We start from the raw sequence: 18,019 nt of genomic DNA, 5'->3' as shown, positions 1-18,019 counted from the left end.
GGTTTCCACTGTTTCGCCCGGCCATCTGACAAAAGGAATGCAGTCTGTAACCCCACTTGCGAGCTTCCTAATTTTGAAGCTTACTCCAATGTTTCCAATGTTACTTACTATCGTTTAGCTATCAGTGGGGATGCAAATAGAGACAGAATGCACTGACAGCACCAAAACACCACGGATGTGTCACTTGTACATCCTGCAGGGTCTCAGACTGATAGATCCCTCCGAAATAGTCTCTCACAACATGTCAGTGCAAAAGCCACGTTTAATTTTTTTTATTTTTTATTTTTTTTTTTTAAAAAAAAAAGGTGTCCCAAATAGATGGTTTGGGTGGACATGGTTCATTTCACGCCTCGGCTTGTTCACGATGGCTCGTCTGATAAGGGGTAAGTGACGAAGTACTTCGTCATTGTTCCCCTGTTTCGATTTACGTGGCTATATTCTGAAGCAATTGGGGAGTAGAGGGGATTCATCTTGGTTTGGACGAGTCGTATACCTACTACGTAGTGTGTGAACCCAATTTGCCAGTAGTTAGTTGTTTTGGCTTCCAGTATTTGCTTTCCGTTTGGTCAGAAACCTTCAAGCCCCTTATTTCGTCCCATTCAAAACATAGCATCACGATTATTCCTCTAGCAATGAACTACGAAGTCATTTTACCCCCACTCCTACTCTTCCGGACTGGAAATAAGACAGGGTTTATGATTGGATTTAAAATAGGAGATCAGGGTCTCCCCCCCCGGCTCAACCCCATCAGATGCATTTCCTGCCCACAGGAGCACGTGTCCACCGCGGTGTGCAGACACCCCCTTCAAGCGCGCTAGATGCTGATGTTATCCGCCCTGATCCGCCCTGACGGGAACCACGGAAGGTCCGAGCATGCCGAATTCCGAAAACAATAAAGAAGGTGGCATACTGCAAGGCACGCAGACCTCGGACGTTGACTCAGCCCTAGATCCGAGTCGAACTCTGCCTCGGGTCTATCCTGCAGCTCGATAGTGTCGTGTTGAGGAGCACAGTCCCGGATATGTGGAGTGGAGTTGGGCACAAAGTAGAAATCACGCAGGAGCATGTTGGCCAACCCTTCAAACCAAATATGTGTAATGTCATATGTTCTGTTCTCAGACTCAACATAGAAATGTCTCGCTGCTTTGATGACTGAAGTCTTATGTTTCCGTATTTGTGTGTTACGGAGTTGCTCGACACCAACAAAACACCGTCGAGATTATACCGCCCCCAACTTGAGCTTCTGTCTTTTTCTCCGTCCACCGACCTCCCTGTTCTCTTCAATATTCAACAGGGCCTCCCTCTTCTTTTCAGAGACGAGCTTCAGAGAGTCGCGAATCACTCTGGTTTCGAGGTTGACACCCTCCTCCTCCCATTTCTCCATAGGCCGACCGACCCTCTTTTCTATGGCTAGGACAAGCTCGACGTCTCTCTGCCCTACAAAGTTGACCGCTTCACCCTTGCGGCCGGCACGTGCTGTACGTCCGACTCTGTGGATATAGTCATCCGGATCCCGTGGAAGATCGTAGTTCACCACCACCGAAACCTCGGGAATATCCAAACCCCTGGACGCGACATCCGTCGCAACCAGAATGCGGGCTGCTGATGCGCGGAACCGGCCCAAGTTGTCGATACGCTGTTGCTGACGCAGTTTAGAATGCAGAGACGTGACGCGGTGGTCCAGAAGCCGCAGTAAGTGGTGGAGGAACTGGGCTGTGCTTGTGCGATTGACAAAAATGATAATAGACCGCTCCGCGTTGGCATCTGTAAGAAGAAATTCATGCAGGAAGTGCTCCCGGTGTGTCACCGTCAGCTGGATATACGACTGCTTCAACGAGTCCGGAATAGCCAGGACCTGTGTGTCGACCTCGCAGACATGCACAGGCTCCTTGCCTGGCCGCGTCGGCATCTCCTTGAGCGCGCGGACCTCGGGTGTCACCGTGGCCGTAAACAGTAACGTCTGACGATCCTCGGGGGGCGGCAAGACGGCCATGCATTCGTCGATGTGCGGTAGCATGCTTCCGGGCCCTTTGGAGGACAGCAGCCGGTCGGCTTCGTCCAGGACGAGAAATTTTACTCTGCGGAGTCCACAAATTGTGTCTTCGCCTGATGATCGAATGTGATCTGCCAGCCGACCGGGGGTAGCAATTACAATACTCGGCCGCTGGGCCAGAGCAATTGCTTGCGATCGCATGTCGGAGCCACCTATTATCAAGGCGGCTTTTAGCACGTGCGGTGAGGACACGGCCTTGAACTGCTCATAAATTTGAAGGGCAAGCTCCCTTTACGCAGTCAAGTTAGTTATATAGTCAGCCAAAGCGTCCCCTTAAATGCATGATTGATAAAGATCAAGTAAATTGCCAAAAAAAGCACCGGATAGGGTACTTGCCTCGTTGCAGTCAGGACGACGGCAAAAATGGCAGACGGATCCTGAGCATATTTTTGCAGAATAGGCACGGCAAAGGCAATCGTCTTTCCGGAACCAGTTCGACTGCCGCCTATGCAGTCGCGCCCCTTGAGGATTTCAGCAATGCATCCCTTCTGGATTCCGGTCGGCCTCTTGACGGCCAAGTTTGCTAGAGACTGAACAAGCCATGGCTCTACACCAAGAGACTCGAATGTGGTGTTCTGGTCTGTTGGAGCCAGGATTCTTTTCTTGCCTGCCGCTTGGGCAATACTCTGAACTGCATCTTCCATCTCAGCATCAGTGACAGGCTGCCCCTTTGCTATTCTCTCAGAATCTCCCTTGGCAGGCTGACGTTTGATACGGGACGGTGCATTGAATGTGAGAGTAGGCTTTGCGGCTGGCTGTTGCTTTTTGCCGTCAACCTCATCCTCATCCTCATCGTCATCGTCGCTCTCATCCTGATCATCCTGATCATCGTCCTCTTCATCTTGGCTAAAGTCCGCTGAAAGCTTGCGCTTCTTGCGAGAGCTGATGGCATCGAGATGATCCGATTCCTCATCAGAGGTGTCACTATCGGACGAACGTGCTTCGAATGCGGGATGCCTTGATGAGGAATCCTTTGTCATGCTGACGAGCTGCCTTGAAGATTTTATTTTAACCATGCTGATCTCGAACTGTGAAACCTGCCGTAGCTAAAAATTCACCTAATAATATTTGTAGAGCTTATAAAAAGGGCCTGGAAGAAATTTTGATGTTTGGATTTTTTTTTTTTAGAGTCGTTTGGCCCCATAATAAAAGCGGGACATTCATTATGCCTACCCTCCACCACCGAGAAGTGGACCTATTTGACCAAAGTACCCTCAGTGTTTCTGGCTGTATGTATGTGTACCCAGGGATTTGATTACAGTACACCTTATTTAAAGTAATGGGACGGCACATGACAGCGCGCAGCGGGTCTCCGCCCACCCACATACGACGTTGTAGGTTTGCAGTCCTCCACTGTACTACATACAGATATGGTAAAGCTACTATTCTAGGTTGTAGGTTTCTAAGGGTGGTACATAATATTAGACGCGCGGCTGCATGTCCAGCCAACCAACCACATGGCTCTCAACAATAAGGGGGGAAAATAAGCCGAGATGGGGCTTGGAGTTACGTTATGTACTTGATTGAGATGCGATCAACCTCTTGTTTGGATAACGTATCCGTATCATCGCTTCGCATTGCATGCTGGCGACTCGGCTTGTCGAGCACAGTCCAATTACTTGATCGATGAATTGAAACATTGGTACCAGCAAGCCCACAGATCACACAGGTCGTACCGTAACACACACCCTGACAAGCTTCGCGGCAACCTCGGCGATAGACTGGTCGGTAGACGGCTATCCATATTGTTGTAGAGCCGAGTACAGTATTTCAAATAGTTTCGGGCAGGACCCCGAGGCATGAGGCGGGTATGTTTCGGCGAAATGATTATGGCTTAGGGGTACAAACCAAAAAAAAAAAAAAAAAAAAAAAAAAAAAAAAATGCGTTTGTCTTTTTTTCTTTTTTTTTTTTTCTTGGTCTGGTATTCTCATGCATGTGCAGACCTAGATGCGGCTAAAGGTTTCAATTGCAGGCTTTGACTTTGGGGGATATTCGCACGCAGCCTGAAGCAAGAGTACTCTAGGTAGAACTAGTTCTAGAACTAGGATGAATAATTGGCCAAATCTTACGTCCATTCCTCTTCATGCATTCGCCTGGAGCCGTCCTCGTAACCAACTTGCCAACGTGCAAAAGGACGGCAGGACTCCCTTGCGCACGTCGGCGGCTCGACCACCCATCGCTGTTATAGTTAACCGCTCGCTCTGGGAATATCCCTTTCAACCCCGCCCTGAATAACCCTGGTTTCTTCATTTCATCACATCTTAGCTGCGCGGTCTGATTTTGACGGCCCCCAAGCTGACGGGCCCGCCCCAGAACTGAATTGGCAGATGAGAGCGCGGTAATTGATGGTTGACTCAATGTGATACCACGAGATGCGTGGCGTGGCATGCATCTCCGTCTAGTCGAGACTTTGTTGTTGATGCCCTGTCCGGGGGTCTCGAGGGGCCCTTTGCCTGACGAGGATTGGATCAAGTGATGGAATTATGCTATGCTGTTGGTTCGGTAAAAGTACAGAGGCAATGGGGAGTCTCCGCATCCAAGCACACTGTGCGATGTGGTGCTTTGCTGTTGGGGGCCACTCCATCCAACCAGACTGCTCTGAAAGATGGAGCCGAAAAATCCTTGTGTGGTGGTGCCGCCGGGTGCAAGCGACGTGTTGCGTGTACTGCCCCTCACCTGGGGCGGCCGTCACCGTCAGTAAGTCAGCACCAAGCACACCTAAATCGCATTCAGTCATTCTTTATCTCCCTCCCTTTCTTTCTTTTCAACCAAGAGACAAAAAAACCAACGTACGTCCAACCAAATTCGGCTTTCGAATTTCCGGTCCCGACTTGTTACATTAGCAACATTCTAACTGCTGCTGCCTGAGCACGACAGGCAAACGTCGCATCTAGTTTCTACCTACCTACTTACCTACTCCTACATGCTTTAGTGCTTACCTAGGTACCTACCTACTCCGTACCTTACTTCATCTTGCCTTACCTCACTTACCGGGCTATCTACCCGAGTTAGGTACCTAAGGTAGGTTGCTAGGTAGTCGGCGTATTTGGCCCTTTCTCAGCAACCCACCTCACACTAGGTACCACTCTTTGGTGCCGGTCAAGTCGGCGAACCCACCGGGTCTCACTAAAACCTGTACCCGCTCGTCTCCGGCTTCTCAGACCAGTTTCCTGAATCTGTGGCACCTACCTGGTGGCTCCAAGCTTCTTTTCGAGGCATATATACACCTACCTACATACCTTATCTACCTAGGTACCCAGATCAGCCTTCTACCGTAACCTTACCCAGGCCGGGAGACTCGCTTCTGTCCGGATAAAGCCCGCTCACACAAACTGCCGTTATCTCAATTCTACACTGCCAGCAAAGAGCAAGGCATTGTGAGCGCCCCCGGCGGCTGCGCCCACTATACACTGGAAAGCGCCGAGGATGCACGATCAAGAAGCTGCCAACGGCGGCGAGACCGCTACTGTATGCTGCCCTGCTGTTCCTTTTTTCCGAGTTTAGTTTTGCCCATTTTGTCTTCATCTCATTCGTATCATCCTCTCGTGGTTCCCCACCGGCGTGCATTCGCCTCGCATGACGGAGTATTGCACGTCCTCTCTCCTGTTACGGCCCCCAAATTGGCATGGATGGCCACCTTGGCTTGGCCTGAACTGTGGTGGTTTCCTTTCCTTTGCATAATTTCCGATATACATCTTGTTTGCTACTTACTCGATCTGCTCCCCGGGAAGAACTTGCTAACATTGTGAATATTTCATCATGAAGAATCACATAGCTAGTCTCGATGTTCCCACGCCGCCAGCCACCACTATTCCCACTCTATCCAGCCCAGCGCCGCTTCTGAGGCCCGCGATACCTGGAGCTCGCTCAGCTGGTGCCCGCCCGCCTAGGCTCGGCCTGGCTATCCCTCCTTCTCCAAATGTGAAACCAGTCGGTGGCGCCCCGGGGCGCCCTCCCCTCCCAACACTACACCTAGCAACACCTATGGGCAGTTCTGTCACGCCCCATGAGCAGCCGCCGGGCCGGCCCAGTATAGTCACACAACAGGGCCAGAGTGCATCGGGTGGTAGCGAAAGCAGCGCTGCCCACAGTCGTTCAGGCTCCTTCGGACCTCTTGATGGGCGCACTTCCAACCCCACCAGCGCCGGCTCGCAATACTCGGCGTTATCCTTTGCTAGTCACTTTGGCATAGGGTCTACTCGACCTCAAGGCACTCCCGACCCCGCCTCAGCTGTTGGTTCAATTTACTCGGAAAGGAGTGATGGAGGTGCTGGGATGGACAAGGACGGCAACCTGAAAGGGCTGGAGAACTTTGACAAGCTTACAATCGACAAGGCGAGGACGGCTGATGTCGAAGATCTCGATGTGGAAGGTTGGAAGATTGCTAGCATGGAGAAGCGCATCGTTGAGCTCGGAGGCCTGGGCGAAGGTGCCGGTGGTGCTGTAACAAGGTGCAAACTGACTGGAGGGAAGACGGTATTCGCCTTAAAGGTTAGTTCTCCCAAAAGAAAACCCGGTCCGGGGAGTATACTACTGGGATCCCACTAACATATAGCATCAGGTGATTACGGCCAACCCAGACCCCGATGTGAAGAAGCAGATCATGCGAGAGTTGGATTTCAACATCCAATGCGCTTCAGAACACATATGCAGATACTACGGCGCGTTTGAGGATCCCTCTACGGCGACAATCTCTATCGCGATGGAGTTTTGCGAAGGAGGGTCTCTCGACAGCATTTACAAGGAAGTCAAGCGACTTGGCGGACGCACGGGCGAGAAGGTGCTAGGAAAGATTGCAGAAGGCGTTTTGCGCGGCCTGACTTATCTCAACTCCAAGAAGATTATCCATCGCGACATCAAGCCTTCCAACATCCTTCTCTGCCGCAATGGTGACGTTAAACTCTGCGACTTTGGAGTGTCGGGCGACTTTGGCACCAAGGGAGAGGCGAACACATTCATTGGGACGAGCTACTACATGGCGCCCGAGCGCATCACGGGCCAGAGTTACACCATAACATCGGACGTCTGGTCGACGGGCGTCACGCTGCTCGAGGTTGCACAACACCGCTTTCCCTTCCCGGCTGACGGCACTGAGATGGCACCTCGTGCAGGACTCATTGACCTGCTTACGTACATCGTGCGGCAGCCGATTCCAAAGCTGAAAGACGAGCCTTCTGCTCAAATCTCTTGGAGTGAAAATTTCAAATATTTCATAGAGTGCTGGTGAGTTTGTGGCCCTTGCCTCGACAGCTTCTCTAGTTACTGACAATGAATTACCAAATTATAGCCTGGAGAAGGACCCGCAAAGGAGAGCAAGTCCATGGAGGATGCTTGAGCACCCGTGGATGGTTGATATGAAGTCTAAGCGTGTTAACATGACGCGTTATCTCGCGCAAGTCTGGGGCTGGGACGACAAGGGCGAGGCTAAGCCTGCAGAATGATGGATATGTGCATGTGAATTTCTGGTAGTATAAGCATCAGGACACTGCCTATAGCCACATTCGAGGAGATTTTTGGGCCAAGACTCCTTGGCCAAAAGAGAACAAAGAAGAAGTCGAGACGGGGGCCGGACCGGCAGGCTCCCTGAGGAATATGGCATTGGAGCCCGGTTCCTAACCTCGTGCCCAGGCGACCGAGATTGTCAGGTTCGAATCACAACCCAGGTCGATCAAGTCATTGTACTTGACTGAGCCTGAGGGTTAGCAGTCCGCTTCTGCGAAGACGACTCAAATGAATTCTAACATTTTTACTATTCTATCTTCGGACCTTTCACAATTGTACTCTTTGTTGTTTCCTGGATCAAGACCGTACGTGCTGATTAAAAAGCAATCAAAACGACAATCATGGCGTGTGCTACTAATTTTGTGCAAACAGTTCGACCCATCTTTGAGAGGAAGAGAGGAGTGTTTTTTTATAAAAGAAAAAAAGTTATATGCTTGTATTTATTTATATATTGCCCTGGCGAGAGCCATTCTTTGGTTGCTATCAAAAATCTACGAGACCTGCTTTCTGCTTTCATTCTGGGACTAAGCCTAGATCTAGTGCTAGCACCCCATCTACTCTAGGTATACAGCCTGTGGGGCAAAATGGGTGCAATACGCAGCCTCACAGCGAGCCAATACCGCCACCTTGTATCTCATTTCTCATACAAATCGCGATTCACATGGTGTCGGCAAAGACTGCGAAGCAGCGATTTCATGGTCGATGAAGGTAGGTTAGTTTGTGATGCGGGCTTAGCTACCAATATACTCTGTTAAGGTGTCTGGATAAATCCCAGGAAATTGAAAACGGGACATGCGGAGGCCTGGCTCATAGACAATGGTATCTTTTGTAAACATGTGGCTCCCATGAATGATTGCGTTCTGTAAGAAAATAAAATCTCATGCCCTGCGCCAAAGCCACTGCATAAGAACATCCTGAGGTATGAGGTCTAGATATGATTCCCATGTGCGTACATTAACATTTTGAGACCTTCAATGAGCAACTCATGAGAAAACTCCCGTTCTATGGCAAAGGAAAAAAAAAAGACAGTTTCATCATCGAAGGGGTATACCCCTGTTAGGCAGTCCAAGCAGGTGAAGTTCAGAGGCATGCTGCCGTCTTGCTCAGCCATGTGCAATAGTGAAATGACAAATACAAATGTCTACACCAGTAGTGCTGGTCTGATGACAGCAGGGTGTGCCTATTGGCCGAGCTTGGATGAGTAGCGCGGAAGCCGGAGGCGGAGTGAAGTAATACATCCCCTCATGCGCAGAACAAGCAACTATGTCGACTCGGTATACTCGTACAAAACTGCTACAGATCAAGAAGCACCCTTGCAAATGCTTCTGGAAACAAACATCGGCCAAGCCGCAAAACTTTTCTGGTGCAGCAAACGTGTCTTGAGTGGTATGCTTTAGGTACCTGGCAATGGCATGGATTTGTCGCTGTGAAATCCCACAAATTCTTCGCCGCCGCTAGTTGCCTTGACCTGTCATCTCTCGGATGCAGATGGTAGCATAACTGCTGGAACTGAGCGCAAACTTGAGCACAACAGCAATCTTGACATCCTCTTTGGATTCGCCCTCAAGGCAGGAGTAGGTATGGGCGAAATTGCCCGAAACGTTCACGGCTGGGTGCGCCGGATCTATGTACTTCTCAACGTTGGTGAAAACATTAAGCAGAGGCGGTTTTGGTGCTTCGCTTGATGCTGTAGATGAAGAAAATTGAGTCGGTGCTGAGGTCGTGCTGGCGACATTGTTATTGGTGGCAGGTTGATCCGTGCTACTTCCAAATGAAGTACCTGAGTCTGTATCAGGTCCTTGAGCCGAGTTCTCAAGCGTATTGGATCCGACCGATTCGAGTTGTTTGTGCAAAAAGCTCATAAGGACAGGCGTCTTGGTGGTTTGACTATCCCCATCTGTGCCGTTGCATGGCTGTGCGCCTTTTTCATCAAGAATTGGTACTGTGTTCCCCATCTCAATATCCTGCGTAGGCTCAACATTGGGTGCAATCATTTGCTCCATGCCGGAAAAGCTGACAGAGACCTCTGCAGGCTTGACTCCCGTGTTGAGCTGATCTCCAGAATCAGGATTGTTGACTTGAGTGTGCTCAAGCTTGATCGGGTCACTGACCTTCATCCGCTTACCACCCTCGAAACCGGTCTCGACCCATGCATCATTAATGCGGGTTTCCGTAGGCGGTGAATTCCTGCGCCGACGACGTGTCTCGTCTTCTGCAGCGACATCGAACTTCTTTGCATTTTCTGCAAAATTGTTCCACGCCGAAGCAGTCTTCTCTTGCTGAGAGGATTCCTGAGCCTTGCGCCACTCGATCAAATCCCTGTCTGTGGGGTGCATCTGCTCCTCGTCATTCACATAGGGACGAACAGCAAACATAGGCGTGGCGGTGAACTTTGCCATGAGCTTTCGGTAGTGACCGCTCATGCTGTACTCACGATGCTTGCGACGCATGTTGTAAGGGTCGAGCCCACCGTTCTCTTCCTTCTTCATGAAGTCGACGTAGAATTGACCAATCTCGTTCAGGGGGTAGATGACATCGAAACCTGGTGCAGGGAGGACGATGTCAAAGATTGTGAAGCGTCCATTCGCAGCCTCCTCTTCCGTGATATGTCTAGCCCGCTGATAAAATTCCTCTTCTTCTTGATTCACCTCGTCCGACATGTCTTCGGCAGGGGCACGCTGGGTGATGGGGGATTCATGGGCCTGGACAAGTACCAGATCGCCAGCAATGACCTTGTCCCCGTATAATGCCCAACGCTTGCTGGCTGCAAAGTTCCAGACGAATGATTGGTAGGCATGGATATAAAGCATCCGAAGGCCGCGTGTGATGTGCATCAGAGCTCCGGTGAAATCGTTGGGGGCCTGTCCCAGATGCTTGATGAGGGTATTCTCAGCGTTGTACTTTTTGGGCAAGATTCGCAGCGCGGCATCTGACTTTCCACTCATCCTCCACATGGTGATTGCCCGTGCGCGGTCGAATTCATCACGGTGGAAGCGGCCGTCGTTGTTACCCTCCGCAACAGCAACCGAGAGGTCTTCGTCCACGTGCAATATTCCGTTGACGGCGCTGACAAAATCCTCTCTAAGGATCCTCATGCCAATCTCCTGTGTGCCTATGGCGTGTGTGCCGAAGCGCTGGAGACCAAAATAGTTGATGAAGCCTCGGTTGGCAATGCTGTCGAGCGCCTGTTGGACGCACTCCTCGGTCACCCTGAGACGATGGGTAATGGAGTAGTCTTTCAGCCGAGGAGACTCGACATTCTTCATTGCAATGACAAACTCATTGCCTCCATGCTGCCCAAGCTGCATGGGTTTCTTTTGGTAGGAGAAGTCGCCCACCCTGATGCCCGACATCTTGTCATTGAGCATGTTCAGATCCTTGATGTCCTTGTTCCACACACTAACGCGCTGGACCGTGGCGGCACGCCGATCCTTAGTACCGGCGAACCCAAAATTAGAGGCTTTGATCTTGAGAAGCCTGGCGATATGGTTGATCGCATCCATGGTGTCCTTGTTTTCTTTGTAGAGGGTGAAGTGAAGGTACTGGGACCGCGGAGGGCGAGGCTCTGCTCGACCTCCACCTCGCCAACCATCTCGAGATCCACGGGGACCATTGGCATTGCGCCTCTGGCCCTGCTGGGACGCAAACGCTCGTGCGCTAATAACACCTTCTTCTCCGACTTGAGTCTCAATCCGTGAGTTGAAGATTCGTCTGGCTTCCTGATGAACCTTTGTGCGTAAAGCGCGGTCTGTGATGGATGGAAACTTGATTATCACACCCCGACTTGACCCATCTTTGGCCTGAACCTTTTTGTCCAGGTCAATCACTTGTTCTGTGGCATCGTTGCCCAGCAGCTCACGCAAGAGAGCAGTGTCCTCATCTGAAATGGGATGATAAGTCGCTTCGACGACTGCTGGTGCTTCTTTCGGGCTGAGCTTTTCCTTTGCCACCGATGGCTCATGCGAGTTGCCATTGGGGTGAGGAGAGGATTTGGAAGCTGTGTCACTTCCAGGGAGTGACTGTGTCAAGTTTTATCAGTAAATAAGTCTTCCGTCATGAGGACCTAGACGAAAGTAAGAAGACAGTTGAGGTAATAGACATACTTGAGGAGGTCGCCTGGCGGCTTGTTGAAAATCACTAAGATGTATGACACTGCCGTCTTTGCGAACCTCAAAAACTTGAAAGTCCGTGTAGCTGAAAATAAGATTAAGTGAGTTTTAGTATTTACAACCATGACTTGCAAGTTGAAAGCTCAATGATCTCATTTGAAGCTTGATTGAGCTCAACCAATTTGTGATTTGGGGACCAATTATGCGAAATTCTTCTCACGTCCAAGGTGAACTTTAGGTGAATGGATCGAGGGAGTAAGCACATACCGCTTCCTGATATCACCATTCCAGCCATAGTCGATGGGGGACGCAAAATGCAGGATTCCCAGACGCTTTTCTGATGCATTGCGAGCAGTAGCAATAGAAAAAGCCGTGAGGGCCTGGCGGTGTAGGTGATTGTCGGTCTTCGCAACATCTGTCGATACAGGCTCGTTCTGGTGAGCCATGATGGGCCACCTGACGACCTCCTCACCTTTGGCGAGGAAAGTGCTTTGCTATTTGATCAAAACAAAGGTGCACTTGCAGGTGAATAAATCGCAGTTTTTGGTAAAAAGATAGGTAGCCAGGAATACACAAGGTACCTAGTGTGCAGAAAACCCCCAGTGTGGTAAGTTTAGGCGAGGTAATCTGAGCGAGAAGTGAAAGACTTCCAATTGTTAGGTGCAGATTGCTGTGCTGCCAATGCAACTCGAGATCGGGGGAAAGAGCTATCAAATTCGCGACTTTTCTGCCGTCAGTAAACCCCGCGACAGCGTGCATGGGTGGGTTTTAGGGAAGGCGGTGAAAATGATGTAGGATAAAAGTGGAGTCCCGTTGACGTACATTTTCAGCACCCCTGATGATGACTTGATCTGCCAGTCAGACTTACCTTGACATGCTTGCTTCTTATTTCCTATCATACCTAGGTAGGCAAGGCAAGGTCCCTTAGGCAGTTAGGCATGGAAGGCTAAGATTACAGTTGCCGAGCCTTCTCACTTACCTCACTTGTTTAAGTTGACAATATGGGTTAACCAAATTAATTAGCAACGGATATATCTAAGCAAACTTTTAGATTCGAAGACCTTATTCATACCTACCTATCTTCTAATCCTTTTGTGGCTGTTTGGTACTGGAACTCTGATGTTTAGCGGGACCTCAATTCCCTGCTTCTGTTGTGTCGCATACACATTCTCTCAGCATCAACACATTTCTAGACTAGTCTTTAACCCTCGTTCCCTTGGATTCCAATAGGTGTCGGCAATCGCCTACAACAACTGCACTAGTTGTGGCTTACGTTCTCGCAATGCCTCGTAGCCGCAGTGGCTACGCCCAGTCTGCCCATGCAAGAAGGCTGACAGCCTTCAGCGAAGGTCAGGATGTCTTGCCCCGCGAGGCCAAGCATACCACATATCAAGACGGCATAAAAGTCAACGACATTTTCTGGACGGCTCCAGCCTTGCTAAGGCTGACAGATTCGGTTCGCGCGTCTCTCGTAGAGCACAAATCCATGGGTCCCCGGGAGGGTGAACTTCTAGCTATTCTCAACGCCTTACTAGGCATGGAAGCACACGGTGCAGCAGAACAGCTCATTGGCATTGACGCCGTCCGGGATGCGCGGCTTAACAAGCTCATCGAAGACCTCGTTGACCCCTACAATCAGCCCGCGCCACCGATACCTGTTAATCTTGTGGCGGCAAGGACGGCGGCCAGCTCTCTGCAACGCCAGTGGACAAGGCGCTTCAGGGAGATGTACGTTTCTCTGGATCGAGTCAGGCATCACAAGTTCCTGAATAGTCCCCATATGCGGGCACTTGCCTTCACTGGCCCTACAACGCCCGGTGCGGTTGAAAGCCCCTCGCTCTAGAGAACTGAAGAGGCTGCCCAGATGCCCTCCGAGATGGAGGGCAACAAACAGTTCACGCCGGGCCAGTGAGTGGATCGCGCATCTGAATCAAGCCTCCCATACCCCATGAAGTAAAGCTTTCTAATTCATCCCCAGGTGGTGGCTAAACATTGTCTGCGCTCACCGTGACGGAATTGTGGGAACCACAGCTCCGATTCCCACCAAAGGTCAATATGGAATTACCGTGTTGCCGCTACTCTCTGGCAGAGAACGGAGGCTCCGGGATGGACACACCGTCTATCAGAGAGAGAGCTTTCAGGCATCAGACATGCACGTTACCTTGATGACGCAAGTTGGTCAACAGATCCGAATCCTGCGCGGCTATCAGCTGCGGAGCGCTCTTGCTCCTACAGCAGGACTGCGATATGATGGGCTGTGCGCAAAATCTCATGCTGTGACTATGGTGAATCCTTCTAACGTGTGATTCAGGTACAAAATTGTGCAGTACGGCCAGAAGCTGGACGAAGACACCGAAATCTACCGTCTGGCGCTAGTTCTCGAGCGGGTGCCAGAACAGATGCCCTTGGAAGAACTCCGGAGCATCCCTAAACCTTCACAGCTGGATGACTGGAAGGTGTACGAGAGTTTTGAAGCAGACAGGCTCAAATCTTCGAGGGGACATGAGAATTTTCTGGCATGGAAGAACAGAAAGATGAGAGATAAGCTTGAGCATGAACAATGGTTGGTATCTGTCGGTCTCAAAATTGGGTACCAACACTTTCAAACTCCGTCGACCGATGAGAAGTTCAAACAGGGGCAGACCATGAGACAAGGTCGGAGATCTGCTTTGAGTCTCAGGTAAGTTGTGAGAGTGTGGTCATTCTTTGATCAGAGGGCTGTGGCTTCTAGTGGAAAGAATCTCTATGTTTATATGATAGACATACCTGGATGCGGCATGGTGGTTGGCTCAGTAAATACCTTAACTACCTAGGCAAAGTGGTTGAGGGGATAAGCTCCTATAAGTGGTGCAGGAGTGTCTTAGGGTTAGGGTCTATTGACTGGCAGTAGATTGGCGCACTGGAAACGCGGGGCGGACCGTTATAGAGGGGCTCTCCAAGTGAGCCGGGAGCTGGGCCAACATCACCTTTACCTTACCGGTACTTAAATACGTATTACCTATCAAAGTTACGACCTAGCAGTTTAGCAATATCGACCGCTGCATACAGTAACACATAGTATCGAATCAATCATGGGCAAGAAGACGAACGACAAAAAGCCCGCCGATAAAAAGGGGCAAGGCGGCAAAGATGCGGGCGCAAAGGAAGAGAAAAAAGTCAAGGCAGCGCAGCAAATAAACGTGCGACACATCCTTGTATGTACATACCTAGGTCTTATCCAGCCTTCCTATGAATCTATTATAGGACTCCCAAGGAGACATGGCCATTGATAAATTTTTATTACTCAGTGTGAGAAGCACAGCAAGAAAGAGGAAGCCCTTCAGAAAATCCGGGACGGTGCCAAGTTCGACGATGTAGCCAGAGAATACTCGGAAGACAAGGGCAGGCAAGGTAAGAAGACAAAATACAAAAGTCACGTGGATAGCATCACAACATACTGACAGCCAACCCCTTCAAGGTGGCGCTCTGGGCTGGAAAGCCAAAGGAACTTTGAAGGCCGAGTTCGAGGCAGTAGCATACACTCTCGAGCCCAGCACAACATCAAATCCAAAGATTGGCGAGGCCAAGACAGGGTTTGGTTACCATATTATCATGGTCGAAGGCAGGAAATAATACCACGATAATGTCATGTGTAGATGCAACACGCAAATGTTCAAGTCATCAACTTTTGTGATTGCTATTTTTTTTAATTCCCAGGCCCGAATAAACGGTGTTTCGCATTTTTTTAAAAACCCTCCCGACCGAGTCCCAATGCCAGCCTGGAGAAGCGAGAGTACATCCGAACCGGCATCCGTCTCGAAAAACACCCATGCCCTCCGTGACTCCCGGTATCGTGAACGCCCCATGCAGGATATCAAAAAAGACAAAGTTCCCATTTTCATGATTCGTAGCTTATTGCTCGGTCTGGAAGTAGTTGAGGATGACGCTGCGCTCCTGAGACTCCTCGCCCCAGTCCTTAACGACGACGCAAGAGCAGTTGACGACCTTGCGGGCGTTGCCCTCACGGTCGAGAACACCTGTTTAGATTTAATTGTTAGCTTCTCATTGCCGATTTCTTCAACGAACGACGAATAAAACATACAGAGACCAGCCCACTCGCCGAGCTGCTTTCCGTCGGGCACCTTGATCAGGGGGATCTTGTGCTCGGAGCACAGGGCAATGACGAGCTTCTTGTAAGCCTCCTCCTCGCAGGCCTCGTTCAGGACACACATGTGGGCCTGACGACGGTCGAGGGCCTTGGAAGCCTCACGGAGACCGCGGGCAAGACCGTCGTGCATGAGCGCGAGCTTCAGAACACCCTTGAGGGCGTCCAGAACGGACATGGAGCCCTTGGAGGCATCTGCGGAGACTTCGACTTCCTCGGAGACCTCGGGGGCGTTGTTCTCTTCTACGTCCGACTGTGTATGAAACAAAAAGGCTTCATGTTAGCTTGGTGTCCAGCTCTCAACTTTGAGGGTTTCCTAGAGCCGCCGCCAAGCTATGGCCCTAGCCGATTCGGCAGAGGCGGAGGTTCATGATCGCAAGGAATTCCGGCGTACCATCTTGGTGGTTCTTTTGCGGTGTCGTACGTCCTCGAAGAGATCGTAAGATAATTGTTTTTTGGTGTTGGGGAAAAGTTGCGTACGATTGAGATCCTTGGGAGATCGCGGCGAACTTTTGGGTGGTGGATTGTGGGATGGGGGAAAATGGACGGCCCCTCTAAGGCTTAGTCATTGCGTTGGTGGTCTTGCCTTCCCAAATGTGTGCCCTAAAGTGGAGTCGAAATTTTGCCCAGCCCACCCAAGCAAAGACAAAAACTTAACTGCCGTAAATTTCTCATCTTGATCTTGCTCGTTGTTCGCTTCCTTGTATCAACACTCAACCATCGTCAAAGGACACTTACCGAGGTATGTGATATTTCGAATGTCGCGCAATATGACATGAAAATTTGATTGCAGGATTTGCCCGTCGCGGAGGCTGGAGAGAGCAATCACGGCCGTGCTGTCGTCGCCCGCATCCCGAATCTCCTATGGAACCTGGACGGGAGAATGAACGACGACGATTGTTTTGTGGTCGAGGCCCGGCACGCGGCTGTGATACGCATCTCTCCCTCGGAAACGAGCAGGCAGAACCCTCGCAGACAAAAATCTTGTCAAAACAGGGCACTCTCCACGGCTCGAAAGCCTCTAGATGGCTAACATTTCCACCATCTATATGGCAGATACCTCATTTCCCATCTCGCGATTTGAGAATCTCCGCACAACCCACACACAACCGCCAAAATGGTCCGCACCTCCGTCCTGAACGATGCCTTGAAGAGCATCAACAACGCTGAGAAGGCCGGCAAGCGCCAGGTCATGATCAGGCCCAGCTCCAAGGTCATCACCAAGTTCCTGAGCGTCATGCAGAAGCACGGTATGTCGACTTTAATTGTTTTCTCTGGCCGCCGCTGGCTCCACTACCCCATTCGGCATGATAACTGGACGATGGTCTCAATTACCAACGACCCGAGTCTTTTAAGTTGCCGATAGATAAATCTTGCGAGGGAATCTTACACGTTCTCGGAATCACTCAATGAAGTACAGCGTTTAGTCTTTCGCAACATACTAACAAGTTTTACTTGTTTCCAGGCTACATTGGCGAGTTCGAGGAGCTCGACGACCACCGCTCCGGCAAGATCGTTGTTCAGCTCAACGGCCGGTATGTGTTCACATGAGTGGGAATTTCGCTCTGTAACTGCAACTAACGAATCTCTTCTTTTAGCCTCAACAAGACTGGTGTTATCTCCCCTAGGTACAACGTCCGCCTTGCCGACCTTGAGAAGTGGGTCGTCAAGCTGCTGCCCGCCCGTCAGTTCGGCTACGTCATCCTCACCACCTCTGCTGGTATCATGGACCACGAGGAGGCCAGGCGCAAGCACGTTGCTGGCAAGATCATTGGCTTTTTCTACTAGGCGATTTGGCAACTCGAGCATGGTACCGGCGTTCAGGGGTTCAGGTGGGCAATCGGAGGAAGTTGGGCTAAAAGTCATGAATACCACGAATTCAACCATGAAAACTGCTCGGCGAGTCAAACCAGGCGAGGCCAGATCCCGTCAAATAATGAAAAGTCACTGCTTTGAACCAGGAGACCATGAGTGATTGTATCCATGTTGCTCCTCTTGAGTCTAGTGCAAAGTATATGCTCCCCAAAACCTTGACTAAGAGTAGCTGCGTATATGTTCCCCTCACTGCGTGCGTGATATTAAGGTTCGAACATCCGAATAGAGCTGGCCCTATGTTCAGCAAACCAAGTATATATCTATCTGCCTTTTACCCAGGCCGATGTTTGGATTTCAGGCAATGTCGAGACCAAGCCAACAGTTCTAGCTAAAAG

General features: G+C 50.5%; 7 protein-coding genes across 7 annotated transcripts; 4 read left to right on the top strand and 3 right to left on the bottom strand.

Moving 5' to 3' along the window:
- Nucleotides 1–1,219: 1,219 nt before the first annotated feature.
- On the bottom strand, nt 1,220–3,069 carry PgNI_00898 (uncharacterized protein; the record flags this gene model as incomplete). Its single annotated transcript, XM_031120975.1, has 2 exons — nt 1,220–2,282; nt 2,426–3,069. The coding sequence occupies 2 exons, from the start codon at nt 3,067–3,069 to the stop codon at nt 1,220–1,222; spliced, it is 1,707 nt and encodes a 568-aa protein (XP_030986911.1).
- Nucleotides 3,070–4,529: 1,460 nt separating this feature from the next.
- Nucleotides 4,530–5,634, top strand: PgNI_00897 (uncharacterized protein; the record flags this gene model as incomplete). The annotated part of the gene is made up of 3 exons (XM_031120974.1): nt 4,530–4,751; nt 5,307–5,360; nt 5,416–5,634. The coding sequence occupies 3 exons, from the start codon at nt 4,530–4,532 to the stop codon at nt 5,632–5,634; spliced, it is 495 nt and encodes a 164-aa protein (XP_030986920.1).
- A 179-nt stretch (nt 5,635–5,813) lies between these two features.
- Nucleotides 5,814–8,269, top strand: PgNI_00896 (uncharacterized protein; the record flags this gene model as incomplete). The annotated part of the gene is made up of 4 exons (XM_031120973.1): nt 5,814–6,545; nt 6,610–7,277; nt 7,342–7,861; nt 7,929–8,269. 3 exons carry the CDS (start codon nt 5,814–5,816, stop codon nt 7,493–7,495), a joined length of 1,554 nt encoding a protein of 517 aa, XP_030986919.1. The 3' UTR covers nt 7,496–7,861; nt 7,929–8,269.
- Nucleotides 8,270–9,010: 741 nt separating this feature from the next.
- On the bottom strand, nt 9,011–12,111 carry PgNI_00895 (uncharacterized protein; the record flags this gene model as incomplete). Its single annotated transcript, XM_031120972.1, has 3 exons — nt 9,011–11,575; nt 11,660–11,750; nt 11,933–12,111. The coding sequence occupies 3 exons, from the start codon at nt 12,109–12,111 to the stop codon at nt 9,011–9,013; spliced, it is 2,835 nt and encodes a 944-aa protein (XP_030986918.1).
- A 1,371-nt stretch (nt 12,112–13,482) lies between these two features.
- Nucleotides 13,483–15,322, top strand: PgNI_00894 (uncharacterized protein). The gene is made up of 6 exons (XM_031120971.1): nt 13,483–13,573; nt 13,644–13,922; nt 13,977–14,345; nt 14,724–14,859; nt 14,953–15,055; nt 15,123–15,322. The coding sequence occupies exons 1-6, from the start codon at nt 13,530–13,532 to the stop codon at nt 15,275–15,277; spliced, it is 1,086 nt and encodes a 361-aa protein (XP_030986917.1). The 5' UTR covers nt 13,483–13,529; the 3' UTR covers nt 15,278–15,322.
- Nucleotides 15,315–16,332, bottom strand: PgNI_00893 (uncharacterized protein). Its single transcript, XM_031120970.1, has 3 exons — nt 16,204–16,332; nt 15,747–16,062; nt 15,315–15,681 (listed from the first exon to the last, which is right to left on the bottom strand). The coding sequence occupies exons 1-3, from the start codon at nt 16,204–16,206 to the stop codon at nt 15,557–15,559; spliced, it is 444 nt and encodes a 147-aa protein (XP_030986916.1). The 5' UTR covers nt 16,207–16,332; the 3' UTR covers nt 15,315–15,556.
- A 123-nt stretch (nt 16,333–16,455) lies between these two features.
- Nucleotides 16,456–17,857, top strand: PgNI_00892 (uncharacterized protein). The gene is made up of 4 exons (XM_031120969.1): nt 16,456–16,551; nt 16,866–17,059; nt 17,275–17,344; nt 17,408–17,857. The coding sequence occupies exons 2-4, from the start codon at nt 16,927–16,929 to the stop codon at nt 17,595–17,597; spliced, it is 393 nt and encodes a 130-aa protein (XP_030986915.1). The 5' UTR covers nt 16,456–16,551; nt 16,866–16,926; the 3' UTR covers nt 17,598–17,857.
- The last annotated feature ends 162 nt before the right edge of the window (nt 17,858–18,019 follow it).

Source organism: Pyricularia grisea (genome assembly GCF_004355905.1).
Source record: "Pyricularia grisea strain NI907 chromosome Unknown Pyricularia_grisea_NI907_Scaffold_1, whole genome shotgun sequence".
NCBI classification, from domain to species: Eukaryota; Fungi; Ascomycota; class Sordariomycetes; order Magnaporthales; family Pyriculariaceae; genus Pyricularia; species Pyricularia grisea.
Note: the sequence above shows the minus strand (reverse complement) of the source record. Positions and strands in the feature narration are given on the sequence as shown.